Source organism: Leptinotarsa decemlineata, unplaced genomic scaffold (genome assembly GCF_025532065.1).
Source record: "Leptinotarsa decemlineata unplaced genomic scaffold, Ldec_3_MD MMD2_tig00004433_RagTag_RagTag, whole genome shotgun sequence".
NCBI classification, from domain to species: Eukaryota; Metazoa; Arthropoda; class Insecta; order Coleoptera; family Chrysomelidae; genus Leptinotarsa; species Leptinotarsa decemlineata.
In genome coordinates this window covers 973,935-998,679 of record NW_027412608.1, presented here as the reverse complement: position 1 = coordinate 998,679, position 24,745 = coordinate 973,935, and the positions used below count along the sequence as shown (strand labels likewise).

At 33.1% G+C, this 24,745-nt stretch overlaps 1 protein-coding gene and 1 long non-coding RNA gene across 7 annotated transcripts in view; one reads left to right on the top strand and one right to left on the bottom strand.

The window, feature by feature from the left end:
* Positions 1-1,676: 1,676 nt before the first annotated feature.
* On the bottom strand, positions 1,677-4,703 carry LOC141484118 (uncharacterized). Its single transcript, XR_012466484.1, has 2 exons — positions 4,141-4,703; positions 1,677-4,080 (listed from the first exon to the last, which is right to left on the bottom strand). It is a non-coding gene; the product is annotated as an uncharacterized lncRNA (long non-coding RNA).
* Positions 4,704-6,547: 1,844 nt separating this feature from the next.
* The window catches only part of LOC111514965 (uncharacterized), a 47,738-nt gene continuing 29,540 nt past the window's right edge, over positions 6,548-24,745 (top strand). For 5 of the 6 annotated variants that reach the window (XR_012466483.1, XM_074179178.1, XM_074179181.1 and 2 more), the window contains exon 1: positions 6,548-8,091. Coding sequence is in view for 5 of the 6 variants with exons in the window: in XM_074179178.1 (XP_074035279.1) it covers positions 6,626-8,091 (1,466 nt within the window). In the remaining variant the exon portion in view is untranslated. The remainder of the gene's footprint in view (positions 8,092-24,745) is intronic. The other variant, XM_074179179.1, reaches the window with a different exon arrangement.

Here is a 24,745-nt window from a genome sequence, read left to right as displayed (position 1 = left end):
GAGATTGTCAATGTCTTGTTGAGGTAGGTACATTTGCCCATTCAGCGATTAAAAGCTCTCTCAATTGAAACGTTGTGTGAATGTTCCCCATATGCGGAGTAATTCTTCGTTAAAGCATGTCCCACACATGCTCGATGGAATTCAGGTCCGGTGATTGTGCTGGCCATGGCAATACATCAACTCCTTCGTTGGTGAGCCAGTAAGTCACTAGACGGGCGACATATGGACGAGCATTATCGTGCATTAGGTGGAAGTTTTCACCAACAGCACTAGCAAACGGACGGACGATAGGTAGAAGAATGGTGTCGAGGTACTGTCGAGCTGTGAGGGAGCGATTTGGAAAAACGAGATCGGTTCTGCCGCCGATCATGATTCCGCCCCATAGCATTACTGTACCACCTCTGTATGTGTGGACTTCCTGGACGTGTCTCAAACGTTCATTATTTCCAGGTCGTCTCCACAGTCTTACTCGACGAGAATCTGGATGAAATCCAAAACTGGATTCGTCTGTAAACAAAACTGTGGCCCAATCATTTGCATCCCAGTTTTAATGTTCTTGACACCACTCTAATCTTCTACCGCGATTGCCTCTCGGCAAAGGTGGACATCTAAGTGGTCTTCTGTTGTGCTGCAGTGCTTCATGCAGTCGATTTCTGACAGTATCACGACCAATGGTTACCTGGTGCGTCTGCTGCAACACGTTAACCAACTCAGGTGCTGTGATTGTCGGTTGTCTTCTTGCGGTTAAGATCAAAAATCGGTCTTGAACTGCAGTTGTAGCGCGTCCTCGCCCTGGATGTTGTTCGGCTGGACTGCTAGTTTCACGGAAACGCCGCCACAATCGACTGATAACACTTTGGGAGACCCCCAAACGAAGAGCTACATCATTTTGTCGCATGCCACCTTGAAGAAGCCCTACAGCTCTATTCATCTCAGCCAATGGTAAGTGATGGCGTTCCATGTTAAAGCACAATATTTCCAGTTTAATTGCTGAGCAAGAACTGCATAGAATGTACAAACTCGACACTTTCAGATTATTCATTTCAGCCGAAAACCTACAGTTTGTAAAAAACTTGATAAAAGATGTTACCGTTTTTGCAGGCTTTTTTCAACCCATAGAAATCTACAGGGTGGTCGAGTGTACCAATTTAATCGAAATTAAACGACCTCATGCATTTATTTTTATGATATTTAGTATGTTATAAAAATATCCCTAGACTTTTCCGCTCAAATTTACTGCAAAATATACAATTTTATCAGTGTTGCCAACGCTGCTCATCACAAATACTGGCAATATTACTATGGATTCCTGGAAATCACTTGCAGAAAATTTGATATTACTTACATTTTACTGCAACTGTCTTGATCAAAATTTACAAACAATACATCTTTTCTTAATTAGTGAATCCGGTTTATAATGGGTAGGTTACTGCGCCACAAAATACTTTTAATTACTCTGTGACTGCGCGCCACTAAACCAGAGGGATAAAAGTGTCTGGAAAATAAAATTTTTGATTGGCCAAATGTTCATAGAAAACAAGGACCAAAAACATAAAAAAAGAAGATTTTTGATCGAAAGTGGGGAGAGTGGTTTTTTATATTCAAATTCCAATGTAAACAAAAAGTTAATTTTTTTGAAATATATTCAATATTCCTGAATAAAATAAACAAAAATACCAAATGTCTAAAATTTTTATTTATAACAGAAAAAGTAACTTATATTTCTCAATACTCCAAATGTATATCATAATTGATATGAAAATAAATATTCACATAACATAAAACCATAACAAAAATAATCTCTTTTCTTATACTAATTCAGCCTCAACTTACAATAAATTTATATTTTTTAATATACATACTTAATATATATTACAAACAGTTTTCTTTTACTAAGTCAGTCATTCTACAATATTCCTACAAAAATAATGAAACCTTTGGCAAAACAAATATTTTCGAAAACAACATGTATGAAATACATAAAAGAAAATATATACAACAGAACTTCCAGATTTGGGAATGATCATTTTTAATGTTCTAATGTTTCTTCCAAATATTACAGGACATCATTTTTTCTGAAGGAACGAATTTAACACAGCCTCCTCGATCATTGATCCCCTCTTTGGTGGATAAAAGAGCAACCACTGTATCAGTCTAATCTGTTTTTATATTATTCAAATTGCTAAAGATTCTTTCTACAGAAGCATTAGAAAAAGGTAATATAAGTAGCAAGTTAATGACAATTTTCAAATTTTTAAACAGTAGTAAATTTGATGAATCTTTCAACTCATAAACCCTTAACCAATATTGTTGAGCAGTGGGGTGACCATCATTTAAATTTAAACCTTTGCGGTCCAATAAACTGTGTTGTCTCCATTCATTATCCAATTGTTGCTTGTCCACAAAATTGGTTAAGAAACTAAATCTCTTCAAAATAGGCAACAATGACTTGATTTCAAATTTCTGAGCCACGCTTAGTTCAACAACAGAAATTATTTCAAAAATTTCATCCTCAAATTTGAATCTACTTTTAATCTCATCTACTAATTTTATGTAAAATTTCAAACATGACTTAAAAAAACTATCAAATTCCTTTTCACGGTTAGACTCATTCTTAACTTCTCGAAGAGACTCCTGTCCTTCAATGCCAATGTAAATTTCAGAAAATGAAAGAAAATAATGTGGATTTTTGTGATCAAATTTAAAAAGATCTTTTTTCTCGAAATGCTTTATGTCTAAATAATTATTGTAAACAATTTTAAGGATACTTAATATTTCCGGTTTGAGTCTATGGAGAAGAGGAGTCTCACTTTGAAACAACGTATTGAAATCATTCAAAATATGGAGAATGTATGCCATAAATTCCAAATATATCTTGGTGAACTTGTTATTTAGGGTTTCACAAATAGCATCCGAGGTATAAGAAGGATCTTCGAAGGCTATCTCACGAAAGTATGCTTTCAGGGGCTCGTGTGGTTCTAAAATTCTTCGACAACATGCCTCAACTGATAACCACCTTGTTTGCCTTGGTAGAAGAATTTTATGGAGCTCGGTACCAAAAAACAACTGAAATTCTTTAAATTTCAATTGTCTGGAAGAACTTCTACTAAAGTGTGCCCCTATGTTTCGTAGAACATCTTCTACTCTTTTTGGAAGCTCCATACAAGCCTTACTAGCTGCAAGATGCATCAAATGGCAAGAGCATTTGATGCAAGCGATCTGTGGCAAATCAGCTTTCAAATGAGAAAATATACTATTCTCATTTCCAATCATAACGTTGGTTGTATCACTTGCAAAGCCCACCAAATTATTAAAAGGGATGCCTTTACTATACAGAGATGTTTTGAGAACTTTATATAAATCATCAGCCTTTCCTGACTCTACCTCCAACATATAAAAAAATTTGGTGATAACTCTATCGTCAATTTCAGAAAAAAATATTACTGAAAAGGCACATTGTTTGATTGTGCCTATATCCGTTGTTTCGTCCATAATGAGAGAAAAAAACATTCCAGGCTTTCTTAAAACTGCAAATAATTCCTCTCGGAAATATTTTCCTAAATTTTCTCTTATTATAGTTGTGGCTTTCGTTCTCTTACATGTTAGAGCCTTTGCAACAGATGAATCTTTGAAAATATCTGAACATACAGTGGTCAATGTATCCATTACTGTAAATGGTAAATTACAATAGGCCACAAAACCTGCAAGTTTTATTTCTGCATATTTGACGGCATCAAATTTAGGCGTTGGTGCCATTTCGGCAATGTCACTAATGTCAGTACATTTTGAAACTTGCCTGGAGCGCCAAATGTGTTGCTCACGTTTACTGTGACGATAAATATTATTTTTATTGGGAAATATGTCCATATTACACAATTTACAGAAAGCATACTCAATATTATTATCTTTGGGTTTATCAGATTTTTTTAGCCAATTTTTGAAACATTCCAGTTCTAACCATTCTTGACGGAATCTATAATATCTCTTGATTTTTCTTTCCCTTGAAATAATTTTTTCGTTAGTCTCATAACTGCTATCGCTGGTAATGTTTGATTCAATGCTTTCGACATCGGCAGACTCCTAAAAGACTTGTGTTATTAGACAATCGTCATATGAATCAGAGAAAAAATGTATACATACCTCTCTAAGATGTTCCAGCTTTGCTATTCAACTTCAACCGTTTATCCATTTTTTTATTTACATTTTTCTTCAAAAGAAATTTTTTAAAGTTATTAATTAAAAAAATGTCTTGTGAGGCTCAAATCTCAAATACACAACAATGGATGCAAAAAGTAAAGATGAAGATGTTACGATGTTGATGTTAGATGAAATAATTTTTGACAAAGATTTAGGTTAGGTTAGGTTCGACTTTAATTTGACAGTTATCAAAGTACTGCTGTCAATGAGACGTGGCAGATGACAGAGCATCGCCCAGCATGGCATAAAACAGAAAACACAGAATACTAAATTGGTTCAAGAGTTAATATTAATGACGTATTTCTCTCTTCATTCATTGCATGGCCAACAAAGATAAAAATGTGATCTGGGTGTGACCATTTCTTGTTCACAATCATGTCATCTATCGGTGAGCCGGATTCCTTACAAAGGGCTGGAAATTCGCTATTACTCACAAAACACTGCAGAAAGGTAAAATTACTTACAAATCCAGGAATTACTGGCAGATTGGCAACCCTGAATTTTATACTGATTTTACGAGTATACCTAACCTCACTTATTCTTCTTATAATTTTCTGCACGTTTCTCTTTTGCCATCCCCGAACGGTATTTTGCCCTCCGAAAAAATGGTCTGTGCCAACGATAATTATATTTCTATAAATGAATTTACATATTGGATTATATTTGTAATATTCAAAATATCATTATTAATATATGACCATGAATTGGACGTCCGTTGGATGTTAACGATTGGACTTACAAGTGATGTCCATAAATGTACATCAGTTGGCTGATCAGAACGCATTCATACGCATCAATTGAATTTCTGATTTAGTGTTTTACTTAAACAATAAACTTCAATTTGTTTGAAAACAGAATAGAACGAAGAAGATATTTCATCATGATATATCAAAATAATATACCTAAGAATTTTTCTACATTACATGTAGATGGATGTACAAAACTGGAATATCCATTATATGTCGATATCTTAACGTACAGTGGATGTCCTTACAACATCCATGGACGTTTGGACTTGAGCCGGACGTAAAACGGACATCCATTGGATGTCGTGTGTTGTGTGGGATATTGTTTATCTTAAATAGATCTAAATAAAATTCTGCGATAGTATGTATCTACCTCTTATGTGGTAGACACTATATGCAAAATGCTGATCCATAAATATAATTAATTGGATATTTTCTTCACAATACACATTTTATAGAATATTTGTCAAATTCTTATAAAAATTGATACAATTGTCGTTTTAAGTATTTGTATATAGATAAAATTTATGTTTAACACTGAGTAATTCGGACGAATCGTGTAAAAGTTATCACAATATGAGATTAATTTATCGCAACGCAGTAAGCCATTACGCCTTGCGTCTACTGTAACATGACAGGGACGATGCGCGGGGGTAGAGGGGTGGACTAAGCAATGAAGCGCCATCGCCGAGAACGCGACCCGAACGCGGGCCGACGCATTATATTAATGTACAGCCGAAGCTACTGAACGTAAGATCTTGAAATATGCAAGTAGGTTCTTTGTATAGCGTAAACAAGCATCAAGAAGGGAAATCAGGAATTTCCACCTCCAAGGGTGGTAATTGAAGGAAATAAAATTTCCCGTAATGTACACTCTTGTCTAAAATCGCCGCAATTTCTCTCCTCCCATATTCGAACACTGAGTCCACATGTGTCTCATGAAAATTTCGCCTGATTCGTTATTTGCTTGCATGTGCCTTCTTCAAGGGATTTTATTAATTGATCAGGAGGTAGAAATTTGAAGTAATGTTTTTATTATTATTATTATTGATGATTCATCATGACTGAATGTCTGTGGTCGATTGAATCATCTTTCAGAATTAATTATGATTATGTCTAATATTTCCTACATGAACAAGACAGACACTAGTCAAATATTTTCAAAGTTGTAAATTTCGAAATGAAAATTTTCCCTGTTTGAGATTTCTGAGGACCACATTATAAATTTGGAAGAACATAAAACTATATGCGTCTTCCCTGTGCTCATGGCGCTTAGCCACTGACTGATGACATCTTTAGCAAAGAGTACTCTTTGATCTTAATTAGACAATTTTTGATAAATCGTACGTAATGACACATGCATACAAACTTATTTTTGGCATGTTTTGTCAAGCAACCCTGATTTCTTTCGAAGTCTTGTGAATCAAAATAGTTATTTTCAATGTTTAAATTTCACAAATAGGTACGTGGCGTGGCTATTATGCTTTTGTTGAATATATTATATTTTTGTGAAATACTTCATTAGTACGAAAAAAAATTTCATCAGGCAACTGGCAACACTGTTTATGTTATTAGAAAATTGTGTGTGTATATAGTAGGTACGTTTTTACTTTATAATATTTTTTCATCAGTGTTTTCCATGTTTGTGTGATATTCATTGTTCTACCAGAGAAAATAGAAGTATGTCTGATAGAGAGGAAGGTGAAATCGTAGACGACGATTTCGAGGATATCTCTGATAATTCCATTATTGTACCTTGGTACTCCGGTAAGTCTGAATATCCTAAAGAAAAGTTATCAGCTATTTCTTTGAGTAGCGTCACCAATTCGGATGCAAATAAAATTGAGGAGCAAATTGTTTTGCCAAAACCTACAAAGAGGAGAAGTAAGTGTTATAGAAAAAGAAGATGTAGACATGAAAAAAAAAATCCCATGTCCCAGTCAGATAGTGATGATCATTTGAATCATAAATTACATAAACATTTTAAAGCTGCTGTACATATTCAATCAGACACATGTCATAAAAACAGCTTACATTCTAGGCTGAGGGCTATGACCAAATTAAATAAAAGCTCAACAGATGAATTGATAGAGAGGTCTGATAAACTTGAATCAGATCAAAAACCTAGTTCTGACGAGGGGGATGATGAATTGATCCAACTTAGGCTAGAAGCGCTTCGGACTGCTGTGTTGAATAAGTATCAAAATCGAAAAAAAAGAAAAAGGGAGATTTTGCCGAGAGATGATATACATAAATCTTCTGTAAACACAGATACTTCCCAAATGAACAAAGATAATACATATTCTGAGAATGATGAACAGACAAACAAAAAACCTTGTCTTGAAAACAATTTAGATGAAGCTATAGAAGTTATTGATATTACCCCTCCAGACGAAGATGAGGATGTTCTTCGTGCTTTACTTTTAGCTTCTATGTCAAAAAAAATTACCAAAGTGATGGATTCCAAAAAGAGTACCACTACAATTGAAAACCAGAATTATGTGAAACAAGCTGGTAATAAAACAAGAAATTTCATATGGCCTACATCAGTAGAAAATCAAATTATAGTGCCATTGAAAAAGCAGGTAGGACAGAGAAATACTTTAAAAATACATCCTATTCAATTTAAAAGTGTAAAACCTATCATAATAAATGTGGATGATGATTCTGATTCAGAAGATGATTTTCTACATAATAATATAAAGAAGGATAAAAGTAATAATGAAATTGATAAAACAGTTGAGCGATTTCTAAAAGAACAAAGGGCCATAATCGAGTCACAGTTTGAATTACCTCTTCCAACTATATTGAACTCATCGCATGAAACAAAACCTATGGTTTCCATGAAACAAACTGAGAATTCAACAATATTAGAAAAATCATCAGTCAAATTGTTACCAAAGGTTAAACAATTAGAGTATCATAAATTGTTAGAAAAGTTGAAAAAAGCTGAAAATAAACCTAGAACACAATTTGCATACTCCAAACTTAAAAATAAAGGAATCCTTTCCAAGGAAATAACTTCTAAAGACTTACCAGTGCCAAAAAACTCAACTCTCACAAATTTGGAAAACTTGCCAGATATTAAAACCGATGCTAAAGCCCTACACCTAGCGTTGAAGGAGATGCAGAAACGGAAAAATGGAAGGTATAGTAATAACTGTTGGAATTTTGAGATTATGTTTTTTCATCTTTAACCGATGTGAAGACAGCAGACTAAATCTCCGGAAATGCGTGAACACGCTGACCAGTGGCGTACAAGTATAATGTTGATTTACATACTTTGAAATGCAGATAGCGAATTTTACACTGGATAACATCAATAATTTATTATTATTTTCGAAATTAACAACTTTTTAAGAGGTATTAACAAACAATTTTTTTTCACGAAAATAATATTCTAGTATCACCAAATTTTATTATTGAAATAATCGATGACTGGTCTAATTTTTTATGCAAACTCCTGAGTCACCAAAAATTCTGTTCCAGCTCATGTGATCCGCAAATCATTTGAAATTAAGTTGCCGACTAGTCCTACAATTGTCTTGGAGTTTGTGGAGTTCGCCCATATGTTACACCAATACTGAACAGTGTCATCCCCAAAGTATGCACCATATGGGAAACTTATTTATTAAGGGTTTTTCGACAAAAAGTTATTCTGTATAAAAGTTTGTGAATCCCCTGAAACTAAACATGCACCAACAAAATACAGTACAACACACGTAATATACGAGGAACCTTCAAATATTTGATTTTGTGACAATAGTAAAGTACTCTTATTTTGAAAAATTTCGAGAAATGTTACTTGAAAAAGTTATTCAGCATTGGAAAATACATGTAGATAAATGAATAAATTTCCCATATGGTGCATACTTTGGGGATGACACTGCATATATATATATATATATATATATATATATATATATATATATATATATATATATATATATATATATATATATATACAGGGTGTTTCAGAATTCGACGGACAAACTTATACCACGTCGTTCCTCTTGCAAAATGATGAAAAATGAGGTAGGACATGTGTGTACGGAAATGAGCCGTTTCAGAAATACAGGGCGTTGAAGTTGCAAAATAAAAAGACCCTTTTCGTCGTAGCTCCCGGACTAAAAGGAATAAATTAATGAAACTCAGCAAATCGATTACGAGCTAGAATGTGCTTCCTCCAGTGGTATGTTTGCTTCAGTATCAGTAGCCAGTGGCGTTCCAGCGGGGTAATAGCTTATATTTCCCCCCTTATTTTTTACGCCACTGACTTTATATCCACAACCGTCTTTTTTTTGAATTCCTTGATCAATTTTACGTAAAAACCAAATAAACATTCACTATGAAAAAAACCAGTAGTTTTCGAGAAAAATTGAGTTGAACTGATACGTGCATTCTTATATGGGAATAATCGATTAAAATAATCGAAATTCCAAAACCAAAATTATTTGAACTCTTTTATGATTTTACCATTAATTTAGCGCTTGCAAGTGATGGTAATTATTGTGGGTTTTCTATCATCGTACCAATTTTTGTTATGTTTAGCATATTGTAATGACAAATCATAACTCTTGAGGCTTATTTTCGTGCTTGTCAATAGATTTCATTGTTGAAATGTTTTCATTGTTCTCAGATCTTCGAGTGACTTTGTGATCTGAAAAAAAGTGACCCCAAATAAAATTTGCGATCATTCGGAATCTCGACTGAGTTAGGCTCCAATAATCCTAAAATAACACCATTATTCTGGATTTTGGGAAAATTATTTTTTGTTCACAATTATCCTGTCTTTCCCATTCGTGAAATCACACTTCTCTTTGTAGAATCGTAAATATCTTGAAGAATATTCATTAATAAGAAAATGAAAAACATTCTCAAAGTATAAAGTGTTTTCAAATTTTCACAGATGAAGCCGAAAAACAAAATTTTACCAGTAGACTCTAATTATACGCCTGAAAAAAAGAAATGTATTTGGAAGAAGTCAATTTATTTGAATAACCATCTGATAAGATCTTCGCTAACTCTAGTCAGTAAATGAAGTTTTTCAAATAAATGAAGAAATGGAAGTTGTCTATTTACAGCTAATTACATAACTCTTAGTTGGATGTCGGTACTCATAATTCATCTTTGAGTAGAAATATCATGTTCAAAATATACCTTCTCTACACATATTTTAGATAATGTGATAAGAAACAATACTGTTGAAATTCTAGAACAGTGAGTCATAAACACGAATTTCTTTTTGAAATTTACATTGAAAATTCAAATGTGCTTTTGAATAATAATGAGAACATCTGATGAATAATCAATAGGGTAATTGTTCGAAATTTTTTCCGTCAACACTTATACACGATCTGCAACGGCGCAACATAGAAAATCGCACTTTTTCAAATGATTCTAAATTTTCGGCAATCGTTATCGATGCAGCTTGAATGCGGGCGACTAATTCTTCTTGGCTTTTTGGTTCTGTTTCATAAACCAGTGACTTCATATGACCCCAAAGAAAATAGTCAACAGGATTCAAATCTGGTGATCTGGCAGGCCATTTGTGGGGTCCACCTCGACCAATCCAATTGTCACCGAATTTCCGATTTAGGTACTCTCTAGCAGCTAACGAAAAATGAACAGAAGCACCGTCGTGCTGAAACCACATTCCATTCCGGATATTCAGAGGAACATCTTCTAACAATTCAGGCAATACTTCTCCCAAGAAAGTGCTATAATTGTCCCCATTCAAATTATCTGGTAAAAGATAAGGACCAACTAAACGGTTTTCTACTATTCCTGCCCAAACATTCAATGAAAATTTTGTTTGATGGCCATGAGGATGAATAGCAAAAGGATTTTCCTCGGCCCAAATATGGCTATTGCGAGAATTGAAAATACCTTCCCTTGTGAATTTTGCCTCATCAGTGTATAACACTTGCTTGATAAATTCCGGATTATTTCTCCACATACTTAAAAACCATTGAGAAAATTCAATTCGATCTGGATAGTCCTCTGGTTTCAGTGCCTGAACTTTTCTCAGTCGATATGGGTATAACTGCTGTTCATGCAAAGTCCTCCAAACAGATGATGAAGACACATGCAGCACTCTAGCTATAGATCTACTACTTTCAGACGGATGTTCAGCAGCATAGTTCAATATCTCCTCTTCTGTGATATAATTTCTTACAGTTCTCTGTATACCTGCATTCCTTCTGGTAATTAAAAAACTTCCTGTTTCCCTGAGTCTTCTGTCCACGTTTTCGAACGTTTTCCAATTAGGAATTCTATTTCTTCCAGGAAAATTTTCACGATACATTCTTTGTGCCAACCTTCCATTTCGTCCCGATTTTCCATAAATAAGGTGCATGTCCGCTAACTCTTCAAATGTAAAATTCATTTTTATTATACGAAATACACAAACACTTTCTGACAGCTACTTTAACTTGGAAGTGTCATATGAATCTCATTTCATTTCCACAGCCCCCTAACAAATTTATTGTTGTCAATGAATAAAGTAATCCTCATTGCTTAGGTGGATCAAAGATTGTTATAAGTCACGTGAATGTATTCTGAAATTATTCAACCAGTGGCTGAAGAACTCGAAAATATCGGTACAGTTATCTAACAAAACTATAATAGATATGCCCAGGAAACATTGTAGATGGCTAAGGTTGAAACAAGTAATGGTATTTTGGTTAATCGATAAAACTTGGATTTTTACCCAGTGAGAGAAGATAATTCGATAAAACATTCTGAGTTCAGTTTTGCCAACTATTCGTAATTGTCTTTGAAAATCGTTTGGATGGAACATTTTATTAAAAAATAAATCTCGAGGTAAAGCCATTCAGTAGGTCTGCGGGCTCACAACATATCTGCAAAAAAAGTTGGTAAAATGGTAGAAAATCCGCAATATGTTGCCGAAGTGAAAAATTTTTCAAGTACACAATGAATGGTAGAATGATGAAAGAGTTCAAATAATTTCGGTTTTGGAATTTCGATTATTTTACTCAATTATTAATATTCCCATATGAGAATGCACCTATCAGTTCAACTCAATTTTTCTCGAAAACTACTGGTTTTTTCATAGTGAATGTTTATTTGGTTTTTACGTAAAATTGATCAAGGAATTCAAAAAAAAGACGGTTGTGGATATAAAGTCAGTGGCGTAAAAAATAAGGGGGGAAATATAAGCTATTACCCCGCTGGAACGCCACTGGCTACTGATACTGAAGCAAACATACCACTGGAGGAAGCACATTCTAGCTCGTAATCGATTTGCTGAGTTTCATTAATTTATTCCTTTTAGTCCGGGAGCTACGACGAAAAGGGTCTTTTTATTTTGCAACTTCAACGCCCTGTATTTCTGAAACGGCTCATTTCCGGACACATATGTGCTACCTCATTTTTCATCATTTTGCAAGAGGAATGACGTGGTATAAGTTTGTCCGTCGAATTCTGAAACACCCTGTATACACATATATATATATACAGGGTCCTGCAACAGTGGCGCGGTGTTCCATATCTCTATATAGGAAGCAGATAGGAATCTAATTTTCTATAATATTACCTTATTGCTCGAGCTCGACAAAATAAAAATATTGGCGGTCACACAGGGTGTTCGATTTTTTCTGGGCGGATCCCAACTGTGTCTTTTTAAATGGCAACCTATATTTTTTTATCGCTTTTTCGGTTTCTTCATAGAAAATAAAATAAACTTTATGTATATCTGCACTTCGAAAATATTGATGGTTTTCGAGATATCTAGCATGACAGGTTTTTTTTTCCAATATTCGTCACTCAGAATATTTGAAATTATAAAGTGGTGCCAAGTCCAGTTGAAATTTTTTTTTGGTCGAATATTCTACATTGGTAACTCTCTCAAACGATATATCTGAAATCGACCTGTGATATACAGGGTATGAAAAACCGCTTGCCAAATATTGTAAATGAAAATTTGCAAAATCTTCCTTATATTAAATGGAACACCCTGTATATTATTGATCCATAAGAAGCGCCAACGAAACCTCTACAAATTTCATTGAGTATTCCCTATGGCTAAGTTCAATAGTTTTTCTTAAATGAGCATTTCTTTCGAAAAATGGTCATTTTTTCAAAGCGAAATCCATTTGACGACTGATAAGAATATACAAAAAATACCCTTTCCTTAAAATATCGCCCATTCCTAAAATTACCTGTTGCTAGATAAACAAGTTGCGAATTACACCACAAAATGGACGTTCTTGAATAGTTACAATAATTTCAAAAATCTCGGAATTTGTGCCATATTCTTTCGGTCTAAAACAACCTTTCAGCGAATGAAATATTTATTGGAAATCAAGTAGTCTGGCAAATGACAGAACAAAATATTTGGCTGCAAATGAATATTGAAATTTTTAGTCAATCGTGAAGTTGAACTGTCGGTATAATTTCATCAGAATGTTGTTATCAAAAAGTGATTTGATTGATATGATTTTCATATTAGGTGAATCAGACAGGAATTGTTTATTGGCAAGTAGAATTTATTCTCAACGGTATCCAGATAGAAGGCATCCAGATGAAAGATCTTTCGGAAAGGTCTTGGGACGATTCGTTGAAACTGGATCTATTAATTATTCTAAACATGAGCTCATCAAGCCAGCTACTAATGAAGATAATGAATTGCAAGTTCTTCTTGCTGTTGAAGAAGATCCTAGTAGGAGTCAACGACAAATTGGGGAAATAGTGGATATAAGTGAGAGATCAGTGCAACGAGTATTGAAGAAACATCGCTTGCATCCATACCACGTTCAGTTACATCAAGAACTACTGTATGCTGATTTCGAGAAAAGAGTGAGATTTTGCAATTGGGCCATGAACAAAATTCGTCGAAACGAATATTTTTTCAATAATATTTTATGGTCGGATGAATCGACATTCCATAAAAATGGATTTGTAAATCGACATAATTACCATTATTATGCGACAGAAAATCCTCACTTATTGAGACAGGTGGATTATCAACATAGGTGGTCGATAAATGTCTGGGGAGGCATCATTGGAGAATATGTAATTGGTCCATACTTTTTTGAGGGACATATGAATGGTGCAATGTATCTCAATTTCTTACGAAATGATTTACCAGGTTTGTTAGATGATATTCCTCTTGACCTCCGCAATAGAATGTGGTTACAACATGATGGTGTACCTGCTCACTATTCGGCAGAAGTGAGAGATCATCTAAATGAAGTATTTCCCAATAAATGGATAGGACGGAATGGGCCTGTACGGTGGCCCGCTAGATCACCAGATTTGACGAAACTAGATTTTTTCTTATGGGGATACATAAAAAATAAGGTTTACGTTGAGCCACCAACTTCTCCCGAAAATATGCGACTTAGAATAACGAATGCTTTTCGCAGCATTACACCAGCTGTCTTGCGCAGGGTAGAACAGTCTTTCAAACATAGACTTCAGCTCTGCATTCAAGAAAATGGAAGACATGTTGAACATATTTTATAAAAGTTTCATTATCAACCTTAATTAAACTCTCCCTTTTGTAGTTTTGTAATTTGCCAGTTGACAAATTTGAATATCTAGAACTCAAGCTCTGAATGAATATAATAACATGAAAAAAATAGTTATTTATAATGTTTCTTTCTTTTAACTTGTTTGGTTTGATATTGCACGATTTATGAGTGAAATTCTGCATCCAATGAAAAAATAATTTTCCATTTAGCAAAAAGTGATAGGTACATACATTTATTTCGTTAAAAAATATTTGTTTGGACACCTTCTAATGTACAAAATTGAAACAAGATATCTTTCGTATATTTTTATCAGTCGTCAAATGGATTTCGCTTTGAAAAAATGACCATTTTTCGAAAGAAATGCTCATTTAAGAAAAACTATTGAACTTAGCCATAGGGAATACTTAATGAAATTTGTAGAGGTTTCGTTGGCGCTTCTTATGGATCAATAATATACAGGGTGTTCCATTTAATCTAAGGAAGATTTTGCAAATTTTCATTTACAATATTTGGCAAGCGGTTTTTCATACCCTGTATATCACAGGTCGATTTCAGATATATCGTTTGAGAGAGTTACCAATGTAGAATATTCGACAAAAAAAAAAATTTCAACTGGACTTGGCACCACTTTATAATTTCAAATATTCTGAGTGACGAATATTGGAAAAAAAAACCTGTCATGCTAGATATCTCGAAAACCGTCAATATTTTCGAAGTGCAGATATACATAAAGTTTATTTTATTTTCTATGAAGAAACCGAAAAAGCGATAAAAAATATAGGTTGCCATTCAAATAGACACAGTTGGGATCCGCCCAGAAAAAATCGAACACCCTGTGTGACCGCCAATATTTTTATTTTGTCGAGCTCGAGCAATAAGGTAATATTATAGAAAATTAGATTCCTATCTGCTTCCTATATAGAGATATGGAACACCGCGCCACTGTTGCAGGACCCTGTATATATATATATATATATATATATATATATATATATATATATATATATATTTATTTATTATATATATCTTTTGATTTTCATGGAATTATTTTCCAGCAGCCTGACTGCATTAACCTTTCTCGATTTTATATATATATATATATTTATATATATATATATATATATATATATATATATATATATATATATATATATATATATATATATTTGTTTATTGTACATTGGTCAGCTTGGTATATGGAAGGGGCATTGGTCCACCCAGCACTTCCCGAATATATTTAGGTGTATACTTCTCGGAATACTCTTCAGTGATATGATTTTATTAATAGGCCCCTCAGAGGGGTAAATATTTTCTGAAAATAAAAATTTTATATATCCTTTACTTCTTTGTCAGCCCTATGTTGTTGGTCAGCTCACGGTTATACAAATCTCTATGAAGAGTATCTTGGTCAGCCCGAAGGGCTGACCAGGAACGCGACCCATTTCAGTGTCTCAGTGGATTTCATCATGAGGGTAGTATTGACTTTTTATGTTTCATATAGTTTCAGTATTCCTACGGATTCAGCAATTGCTTGACACGCGTTGTCTATTTTGGCGCAAAGCTCTTTGAGAACCATTACGATTTTTACAATGGTCTTAATGCTATTCAGTTTATTGGCTTACCAATATTTTGGTATAGTTAGGGAGTACTTATTTTTCATATGTGGGTATATGATGATTACAATAAATAACTTAGAATCAACTTAATTTTAAGTAATTGACCGTTTTCCAATTTCTTACTCTCAAACGGAATCTTATTTCCCTTTGTTTTTGTTTTTATTTTGAATGGATGTTTCAAATTTGGTATATCGATTTGATAACATGAATGTGTGTGTTTATAATAATAATAATATTCCTTTATTTTATCATTTGAATGCACAAAGGTTACATAAATGATTAAAAACGTCAATATTTCAGTTACATCATTACATTGAGCAAGGACATGTCAACAATACAAATTTACATATACATGTATATATAAAAAAAATCAATTATATAGTTTAAAAATAAAAAATTATTATCATAAAAAGAAATCGTCTATGGAATAACAACACTTACTAAGTAGGATCTTTTTCAGTCTTGATTTAAAAATGTGAACATTGGGGGATGATTTTATATGATCATCAAGAATATTATAGAGCTTACAACCAATACAATAAAAATTTCTTTGTGGTACAGAGATGTGCGATGAAAATCAGGCTGCAAGATATTTCTTTGACGGCTGTTATAGCAATGATTGTTATCTATTGCAAACTTATTTTTATTCTTATAGATATAAGTGCAAGCTTCAAGTATATATAAACTGTAAACTGTTAATACACCAAGAGTTATAAAGTATTGACGACAACTGGTTCTCATATCAATACTTTCCATAATTCGAATTGCGTATTTTCGAAGAATGAAGATCCGATTCATACCGGCACTATTTGAACATTTCAGTATACCATACTTCATGTGGGAGTGAAAATGTGCAAAGTACAGCATAAGCAAGACATTTTTGCTGCAGTGGTCTTTCATATACTTTATGCTGTAGCAACTACTTCTCAGTTTATTAGACAATAGTTCTATATGACTTGCCCATTGCATATGTTTGTCGAAAATTACTCCCAAAAGTTTCACCTCATCACTACAAGTTATTTGTTTTTCTGTATTTTTGAATAACACAGGTGTTCTTTGTTTGGAGCGCCCAAAAAATACTGTGACTGTTTTTTTATAATTCAGTAACAGACAATTCTTTTCAGACCAACGAATGATATCTTCATAAATCTTCTCAGTTTTACTCAGTAGCATGTCTATATTTTTTTCAAAAATTAGTAAATTGGTATCGTCTGTATAATACACTATTTTTATATCGTGGTTTCTTTCCATCAGACGGATTATATCATTTACAAATATATTGAACAATAAAGGTCCCAATACAGATCCTTGAGGTACACCTCGATTTATTTCACGTTAATTACTCAGTTAACTACTCGTTAACTCTATTCAGTCTAACAACCTGACTTCTGCCATTTAAATATGATTCAAATAGTTTTAGCAGTATCCCCCTAACTCCATACGATTCTGACTTACTACACAAAAGCCTATGATTGACTAGTAGGATATTTGATATTTCGTCAAATCCACTTGAGTTGGAAGATTTCAAATTAACAATCAATATTTTAACATCTATAGGTGTAACTGGCTTTAAGAAAAAACGATTTTTTTGACACTGTCATATTCAACTTTAGATAATCCAGATCATGCTGATTTACCGAAAATGGTTCTCTAGTGAAATGAATGTTAAACTGCTCAGCCATTTCCGGGGCAGTCATCTGTTTACCATTATCATCGTGAATGTTGATGGGTATATTGTTTTTACAACGTCCTTTAAAATTATCAATAATTTTCCATAGAGTTTTTGATTTATTATTTGCTTTCATTATCAAATCATCATTATATATTTTGTTAGCCTCTGACAATGCATTGCAGTAGCTTTTCTGTAACTCTGCTCTTGGTTGATGATATATTGGGTAAGAAGTTGCTAAATCCGATATAAGAGTTAATTGTTGCTTTAAATGCAGAAGTTCCTCGTTAAACCAAATTCGCTTTTCAGCTCTTTTATTTTTATGTTTCTATAGAAAGTAGCAAGTATTAGACCAAATATGATATTTCACGGAATCTCATCAAATGTTTTCTATTCAAATATAAATTACAGTTTGTCCACTACATCAATCCTCGTATGATTTTCAGAATATTATAAGATTGTGTGCGAATGGGGTGAATTTCAAAGAATATTCTGTCATGTGAAACCTAGCAATGTCAATTCAATTCGTTAATTAGTTTTTTTGTCATAAAAAAGATGTTATAGATGAAAACATCATACATACAAATTATACAACAATGAAAACAACACTTTTCAATAAGGTTCAATGAATAATAAAATTTCAGTATACACAATATATGAACTTTAACTAGTTCGGTAGGTATAATATGATTTCAAAATGATTTAAAATATCTGAAAGAACAAATTAAATTGAAATGAATAGCTGAAAATATCAGTTATATTGGCATTGAAACGTGAAATGAAATTACAATGTAATGAACCAATTCAAATAAAAATTACAGTTTGTCCACAACTATTGTATAAAATATTCATTATGCAAGTCTTTCTTCAAGCATTACGATATCCAATAATCACTAGTGAATAATGAAATTTTTCCCCAAACCATCTTACACGGACATTATCATACATAATTCCTCCACACACCCTTACCATCATAAAGTTGCTGCATTCAGTAGTATACTTCATAAACTATTGAATATTTCACTATCTGAGAATAATTTCCAGAGGGAGCTGAGTTTGATCAAACAAATCGCGGTCAACAACGGTTATAAGGTAGATATTATAGATTCCATTCTTTCCAGAAAACTACAAAAGCAAGCCATGGACCAGGTCTACCTAAATTTAAGATGCGATGTCAGTTATAGGAAAATGTCATATTTGGCTGAATCAACCAATAATATTGCCCGTTTTCTGTATATTGTATATTGACTGTATATTGACCAAACAGAGAGAATATTTTCCGAAAGAATTGAAGACCATAAAAGTAGTTTTGTAAATAGAACGACCAATTCCATATTTGCAAACCACCTTTCAGCAGAAGGACATGAGAGTACAGTCATGAATACGACGTTACATTTAGAAGAGAGCAGTTTGAAACTCAATCTTCTAGAATGTTTAGAAATCAATAGATTCAAGAATTTTGGTAATTTACTGAATTAATTAGAATTGAATAACTCTTCCTTACTAAATATTTTTCAAATGTGGAAACTGGAACAAAAGCTCAGGTGATTTAATTCATTACAAACTCAGGTAAAACTGAAGTACTTGAAATGTAGGTACTTTAAATTGTAAAATCAGGTATATTAAGCATTGAATATGTGGCGTACAGATCGGGCGTACAGATACGCCCGAAGAAGCGAAACACGTGTTGCAATTTTGTAAAACTGTTTAGTGAAACATTTTTGGCTGTGTGTTTTAGAAAGTATTTTGAAGTGTTTCTTGTGAGAAACTTTGCCAAAAATCCAACAGATATAATTCAACGGTGATACAGGACAAAAGTTGTTTTCTGTTAGAAACTTGACAATGAAAATAACTGTTGTATACGTTTTTGTGAGAGATTGTATCAATGAATCTGAAAGGTCATTCACTTATACTTCAAGAGTCCTTCTATCCAATATTTTGAAGGGGGTTGTGTAGAGGAGTGAGTGATACGCATCTTAGCGATACCTCATGATATTTCATAAAAAGTTACGTGTTTTGGGAAATTTACATCACTGTCTTATTTTTGAAAAAATCACTCTATATTAAAAAATATTGCAATTAATTATGAGTCAAATCACTTTCCAGTATTGTCCTTTAATTTTTTAAACTATTAAAATCAAACTAATCAATCTTCTCGGAAAGTTTTCAAAATTTCAATAATGATAATGTTGAGAAAGCTCAAGTCCCCAATATGTATTGAACATGCAATATTATTGAAGGGAAACAAAAACCGATATTTTATAACACAAGTTTCATTTCAATTCGTTTGAGAATAATAAATACTAAAAGAGGCTAAAGTTGGTTCCATTTTCAACCCGTTTAATATCTTCAGATCATCAGATACGCACAGTTTCAAAAAAAACCTTCAAAGACTAACTTGGTCTAAGGAACAAAACGAAATAGTCAAAAAGGTTTTCGCCGGTTGATTGGACACTTGTTAGCAGTTCCCAAATTGAAGAATACTCATTCAAATAAATATTGATTCAACTTGATCAAATTTTTTCTGTATTAAAATATTCCAAACCTTTTTTTACTTGGTGAGACAAAGTTGAAGTTTGATGATTTGACAGTAAAACAACAAAACAGGATTACCAAAAGGCACACCAACATCATGGTTGACACAAACAAAATCGAAAGTATCTGAATCTGGGTACAGTGCTGCCAAACAGTCACAAATGAAGTGAATGGTTTTTTGACAGAGTCAGCACTGCGCCCGAAACCAAACACTATCTGTTGCTTGGGGAACCTGGAGGAATTAGTTCCAATTTTAAGATGTAAATATAAATATTGATGAGGTTGCTGAACAAAAAAACTGACCTTAACAAAACTTAAAATTGGAACTGATTCCTCCAGGTTCCCCAAGCAACAGATAGTGTTTGGTTTTGGGCGCAGTGCTGAATCAGTCAAAAAACCATTCACTTTATTTGTGAGTGTTTGGCAGCACCGTACCCAGATTCAGATACTTTTGATTTTGTTTGTGTCATCAAACTTCAAATGTCTTTTCATAATGTTAATTATCAAATTTCAAATATTTCCTTCCTCTCTCTTTATGGTTGCTACCACACCACCGAGTAAGTGCCGAGCATGGCCAGTGAAATAATTTTTGAAAATTATTAAAATTATTTCACTCATTTTTTAATACCATCATTATGGCGTTTACTATAAATAATGGAATATATCACGGTTTTTTACATGAAATTGAAATAATATTGGTTCACTTCATTTAATTGTTTTGATAAAAGTTTTATTATGCATATTTTAATTGAGATGAATATAAAAATATACTGCGACCAATTTTTTTTCCAAAAATGAACATTTTACCAATATTTCTGCATTTTTACATGGATTAGTAAATTCTGCGTCTGTATAATTTTGATTATGCTCTTCAGTGTTTCGTGCATCTCCTTTGGATATATTCAATCTGTTATTACTACAGTCATGCATCCGCCCTCTTACCAAATGTTAGAGTTTACTTTTCAGTGTTAAGTAATAGGAGCATGCAGGAATATTTGTTCATTTCTCGAATATAATTAGGAGACATGAATTTAAACGGAAATCAATTAAACTCAACTGAACGTACAAACCCAGAAAAGAAATATTTTTCATTGAATTCATTTCACTGTTGTGAAATCTCAAAATATCTTCTGATCGTTTTTGCAGATCAATGATAATCATTTCAATCGAAATTCTTTCAAAAACGGTTTTTGAGATATTTACAAAAGAATCATTTCCCCTCAATTGATTTCACTTATCGATCACTGAAAATTTGATGTAACAACTGATTTTTCAATAAAGAGGACAAATATCAGAAGAATATTTTGAGGAAAGAAAAGCAATACTATACCTTTTTGTCCTATAGCTTTTTGAATTGAAGTACAGACAAATGAAGGTAAATTTTTATTTTTTTATTAAACATACAAACTCGAAAGAATTCATTTTTTTTTTCATTTCGGAAAACAGTATTATTGTTTACGATAAGCGTTTTGAATAAAAACTTTTATTTGTTTCCACTGTTTATTATCAAAAACCCCAGGCTAGACTAGTTTCAAATCTTTGCATTCTCTTTTTTTTGGTGGCACTTTATTTGTTATGTGGTCTCTAAAATAGGATATCGTCAGATTTTTCTGATTTGTTGTCCAAGGAACCAGTTTTCTTTTATTTTGTGGCCGAATAGAACTTAATGGAGCTTGCTGTTCTAATAATATTTCTTCATTTTCCTTTTCATCTGACGAATCCTCTTTCACATTTTCTTCCATGTCTAGATCTATTTCATTCAAACTCTTTCCTTTATATAGCCCTGCCTGGCCACTCTCCGTCAAAAGTAAAAGTTTGGTAATTTTCGCTGTCTGAAAAACATCATCAGGCAAGCGATATACCTGTTTGTGAATATCTGTAGTATGGCCCATGAATGTGGCCAATTGTTCTATATCGTTTGGAGATAACTCAAGTATCTGGCTCATAGTGGCAAGATGTTTTCTCAACCTTGTAGAAATGATCGCTTCTGGATTTTTTGCCCCACTAAGTTTTGCATGTTTCTGCATCACCTTGTATCCTGTTATGAGCGTGTCATATTTTAATGTAGGAAAAAGGTATATATTATCTTTTCTCACAAAATTGTCTCTTAATTCAATAAGATTTTGTAGATGATTTTGTACGTCAGGAACACCGCGATCACGTTTTCATCTATTTACAACCCGTTTGAATTTTTTCATTAAAATTTTCTCTGTATGTGAAATCGCATAATCAAATTCCTCATATGATTGATGCTTTGGAGCATTTTGATATAAATGCAAAGACATACGTTGTAACTCTCCTCGTTTCCGATTTAGTAACATTGATCGGCAAAAGCACACTTCCAAAAGTAGTTTATAGGATTTTTCATTTTTAAAATTGAACCTAAGTTGTTTTTCTGCTAATTGGGCCTTCTCCAAAAGATAACTTCTAAATAATTTCAAGTCCCGTGCTAAAGGCACTATTGTTAGTTTATTCCACTTTCTGGTATTGAGACATGAAGCTGCCACTGAAGAGACTTCAAATTTCCAAGAATCAATAAGAAGTTGTTGGAAAGTTTTGAAATTAGCCTCAAGTTCGACCGTATCAATAGTAGAGTTGTATGATCTTTTTTTTAAGGTCATTTTCATAGCTAAGTTGCGAAGTTGCAGATCCATACTCATTTTTACTTGCATCAAATCTAGATATTGATTTTGTTGCTGCAACAAATGAGTCAAAATATACTGGCTGCAAGGCATCATACAAATTTTTCACGGTGGGATGAAGTTTTTTGATTTCAACCAATATTTTAGCAAGTTCTCTCATTTTCCGAGAACAAATGTTTATATGGTGCTTATCTCTATGGCTTGTTAGGTACTGCGCGCCATACTTACAGATTAGAATATCTTGTTTTGCAAAAAAAGATATTTTATCGGCTAGCATTCTTGGAAATACTGTCTCTTTGAGTTTTTGGTCCACAGGATGCTTCATCAGAATATTTTCTTCATCTGATTTATGTGAAAATATTGTTTTTTCTCCTGGGTTTTGTGGACACTTTTTGACATGGCGCCAAAGTTGGGCAGGTCTAAAATACCCCAAACAATGTTTGCATGGTATACATTCAGAATCATTTCTGCCAGGAACATGACTTTTTTTGACAGGTTTCTCACAGATATCTGAATTTTTTAACTGGTTACCTCTCTTCCTTATTGCAAAAATTAGTCTTTTACGGGTGATGTCATTAGGCTTCAAAGTTGCAATCTTTTGAACATCCATTTCCTGTGAATGGCTTCTGAGAAGATTTCGTCCGAAATTTAAAACGGAATTTTCACAGAAATAACAAAAATCCGGAAACCGTTTGATTTTAGAATATTTTTTCTTTTTGGTCTGATCGTTATTTTCTGATTCATTTATAAATTATACTATTTTATCTGCCGAGGCAGAGATGCGTTCTGAAGTGGCTGATATTGTACCATTTCTTTCACTTATTATAGGTTCTTTTTCTGGGAAACTAATAGAAACATTCAATTGATGTTGGTCCAAATTTCCTACAATTGCTTCTGAACTATCGGAATTCTGAGTACTACTGTAAGAATCTGAAGAAAATTCATCGGTATCTGGAACATATTCTGATTGATCTGAATTAAAATGTTCTTCAAGTTCAGAGTATAGATCAGTGGGAATATTAGCATTTTCATTTTTTCCATGAGTTTTCTTGGCAATATGTGACGTAGGTGATGTTTCGAAGCTGGTAGAATTTAAGACCACATTTTGCAACACTATAATATTTTTGCTATCATCTACTGTTTTCACCTGACTCTCATATTAATTTCCCAATACAATGTTAGAATTATCACACATTGGTGGGACCTTATTATAGTCGAGCCGGTCATTGATAAATCGACTTGGTAGTGGCACTGACAAATTTTCAGAAGTGGGACAATTTTGACTTAGGTGAAACATATTATTATCGACGTATATTTGTTGTGAGGAATTTTCCCATTGACAAGTATATTGCTATACAGTGTCATCCCCAAAGTATGCACCATATGGAAAATTTATTCATTGAGGGTTTTTCAACAAAATGTTACTCTTGATGAAAGTTTGTGCATCCCCTAAAACTAAACATGCACCAACGAAATACAGGAAAACACACTTAATATACGAGAAGACTTCAAATAATTGATTGGCCATCTGAGCGAAGTTTTATTTTTTTACCCATTTTTTTTAATGGGGTCTCCGAAAAAAAATTGTTAAAACGATAGACAGCATCCTCAAAATTATACTGTATTGTAGCAAGGACTTAATATTCAATAATATCAAAGCACAAAACATCAAAATAATTCTCCAAAATAATCTCCGGAAAATCAATGAGTTTTTTCTAAAATACCTATATAATTTTCAGTAATTTTCGGTGTTAACAAAAAAATTATTTTACTCTTCAAAAAAATTGACCCCGGTTAACACCATAGTTGTGTAATTTGTAATATTGCAGGCTTTTAAAATGAA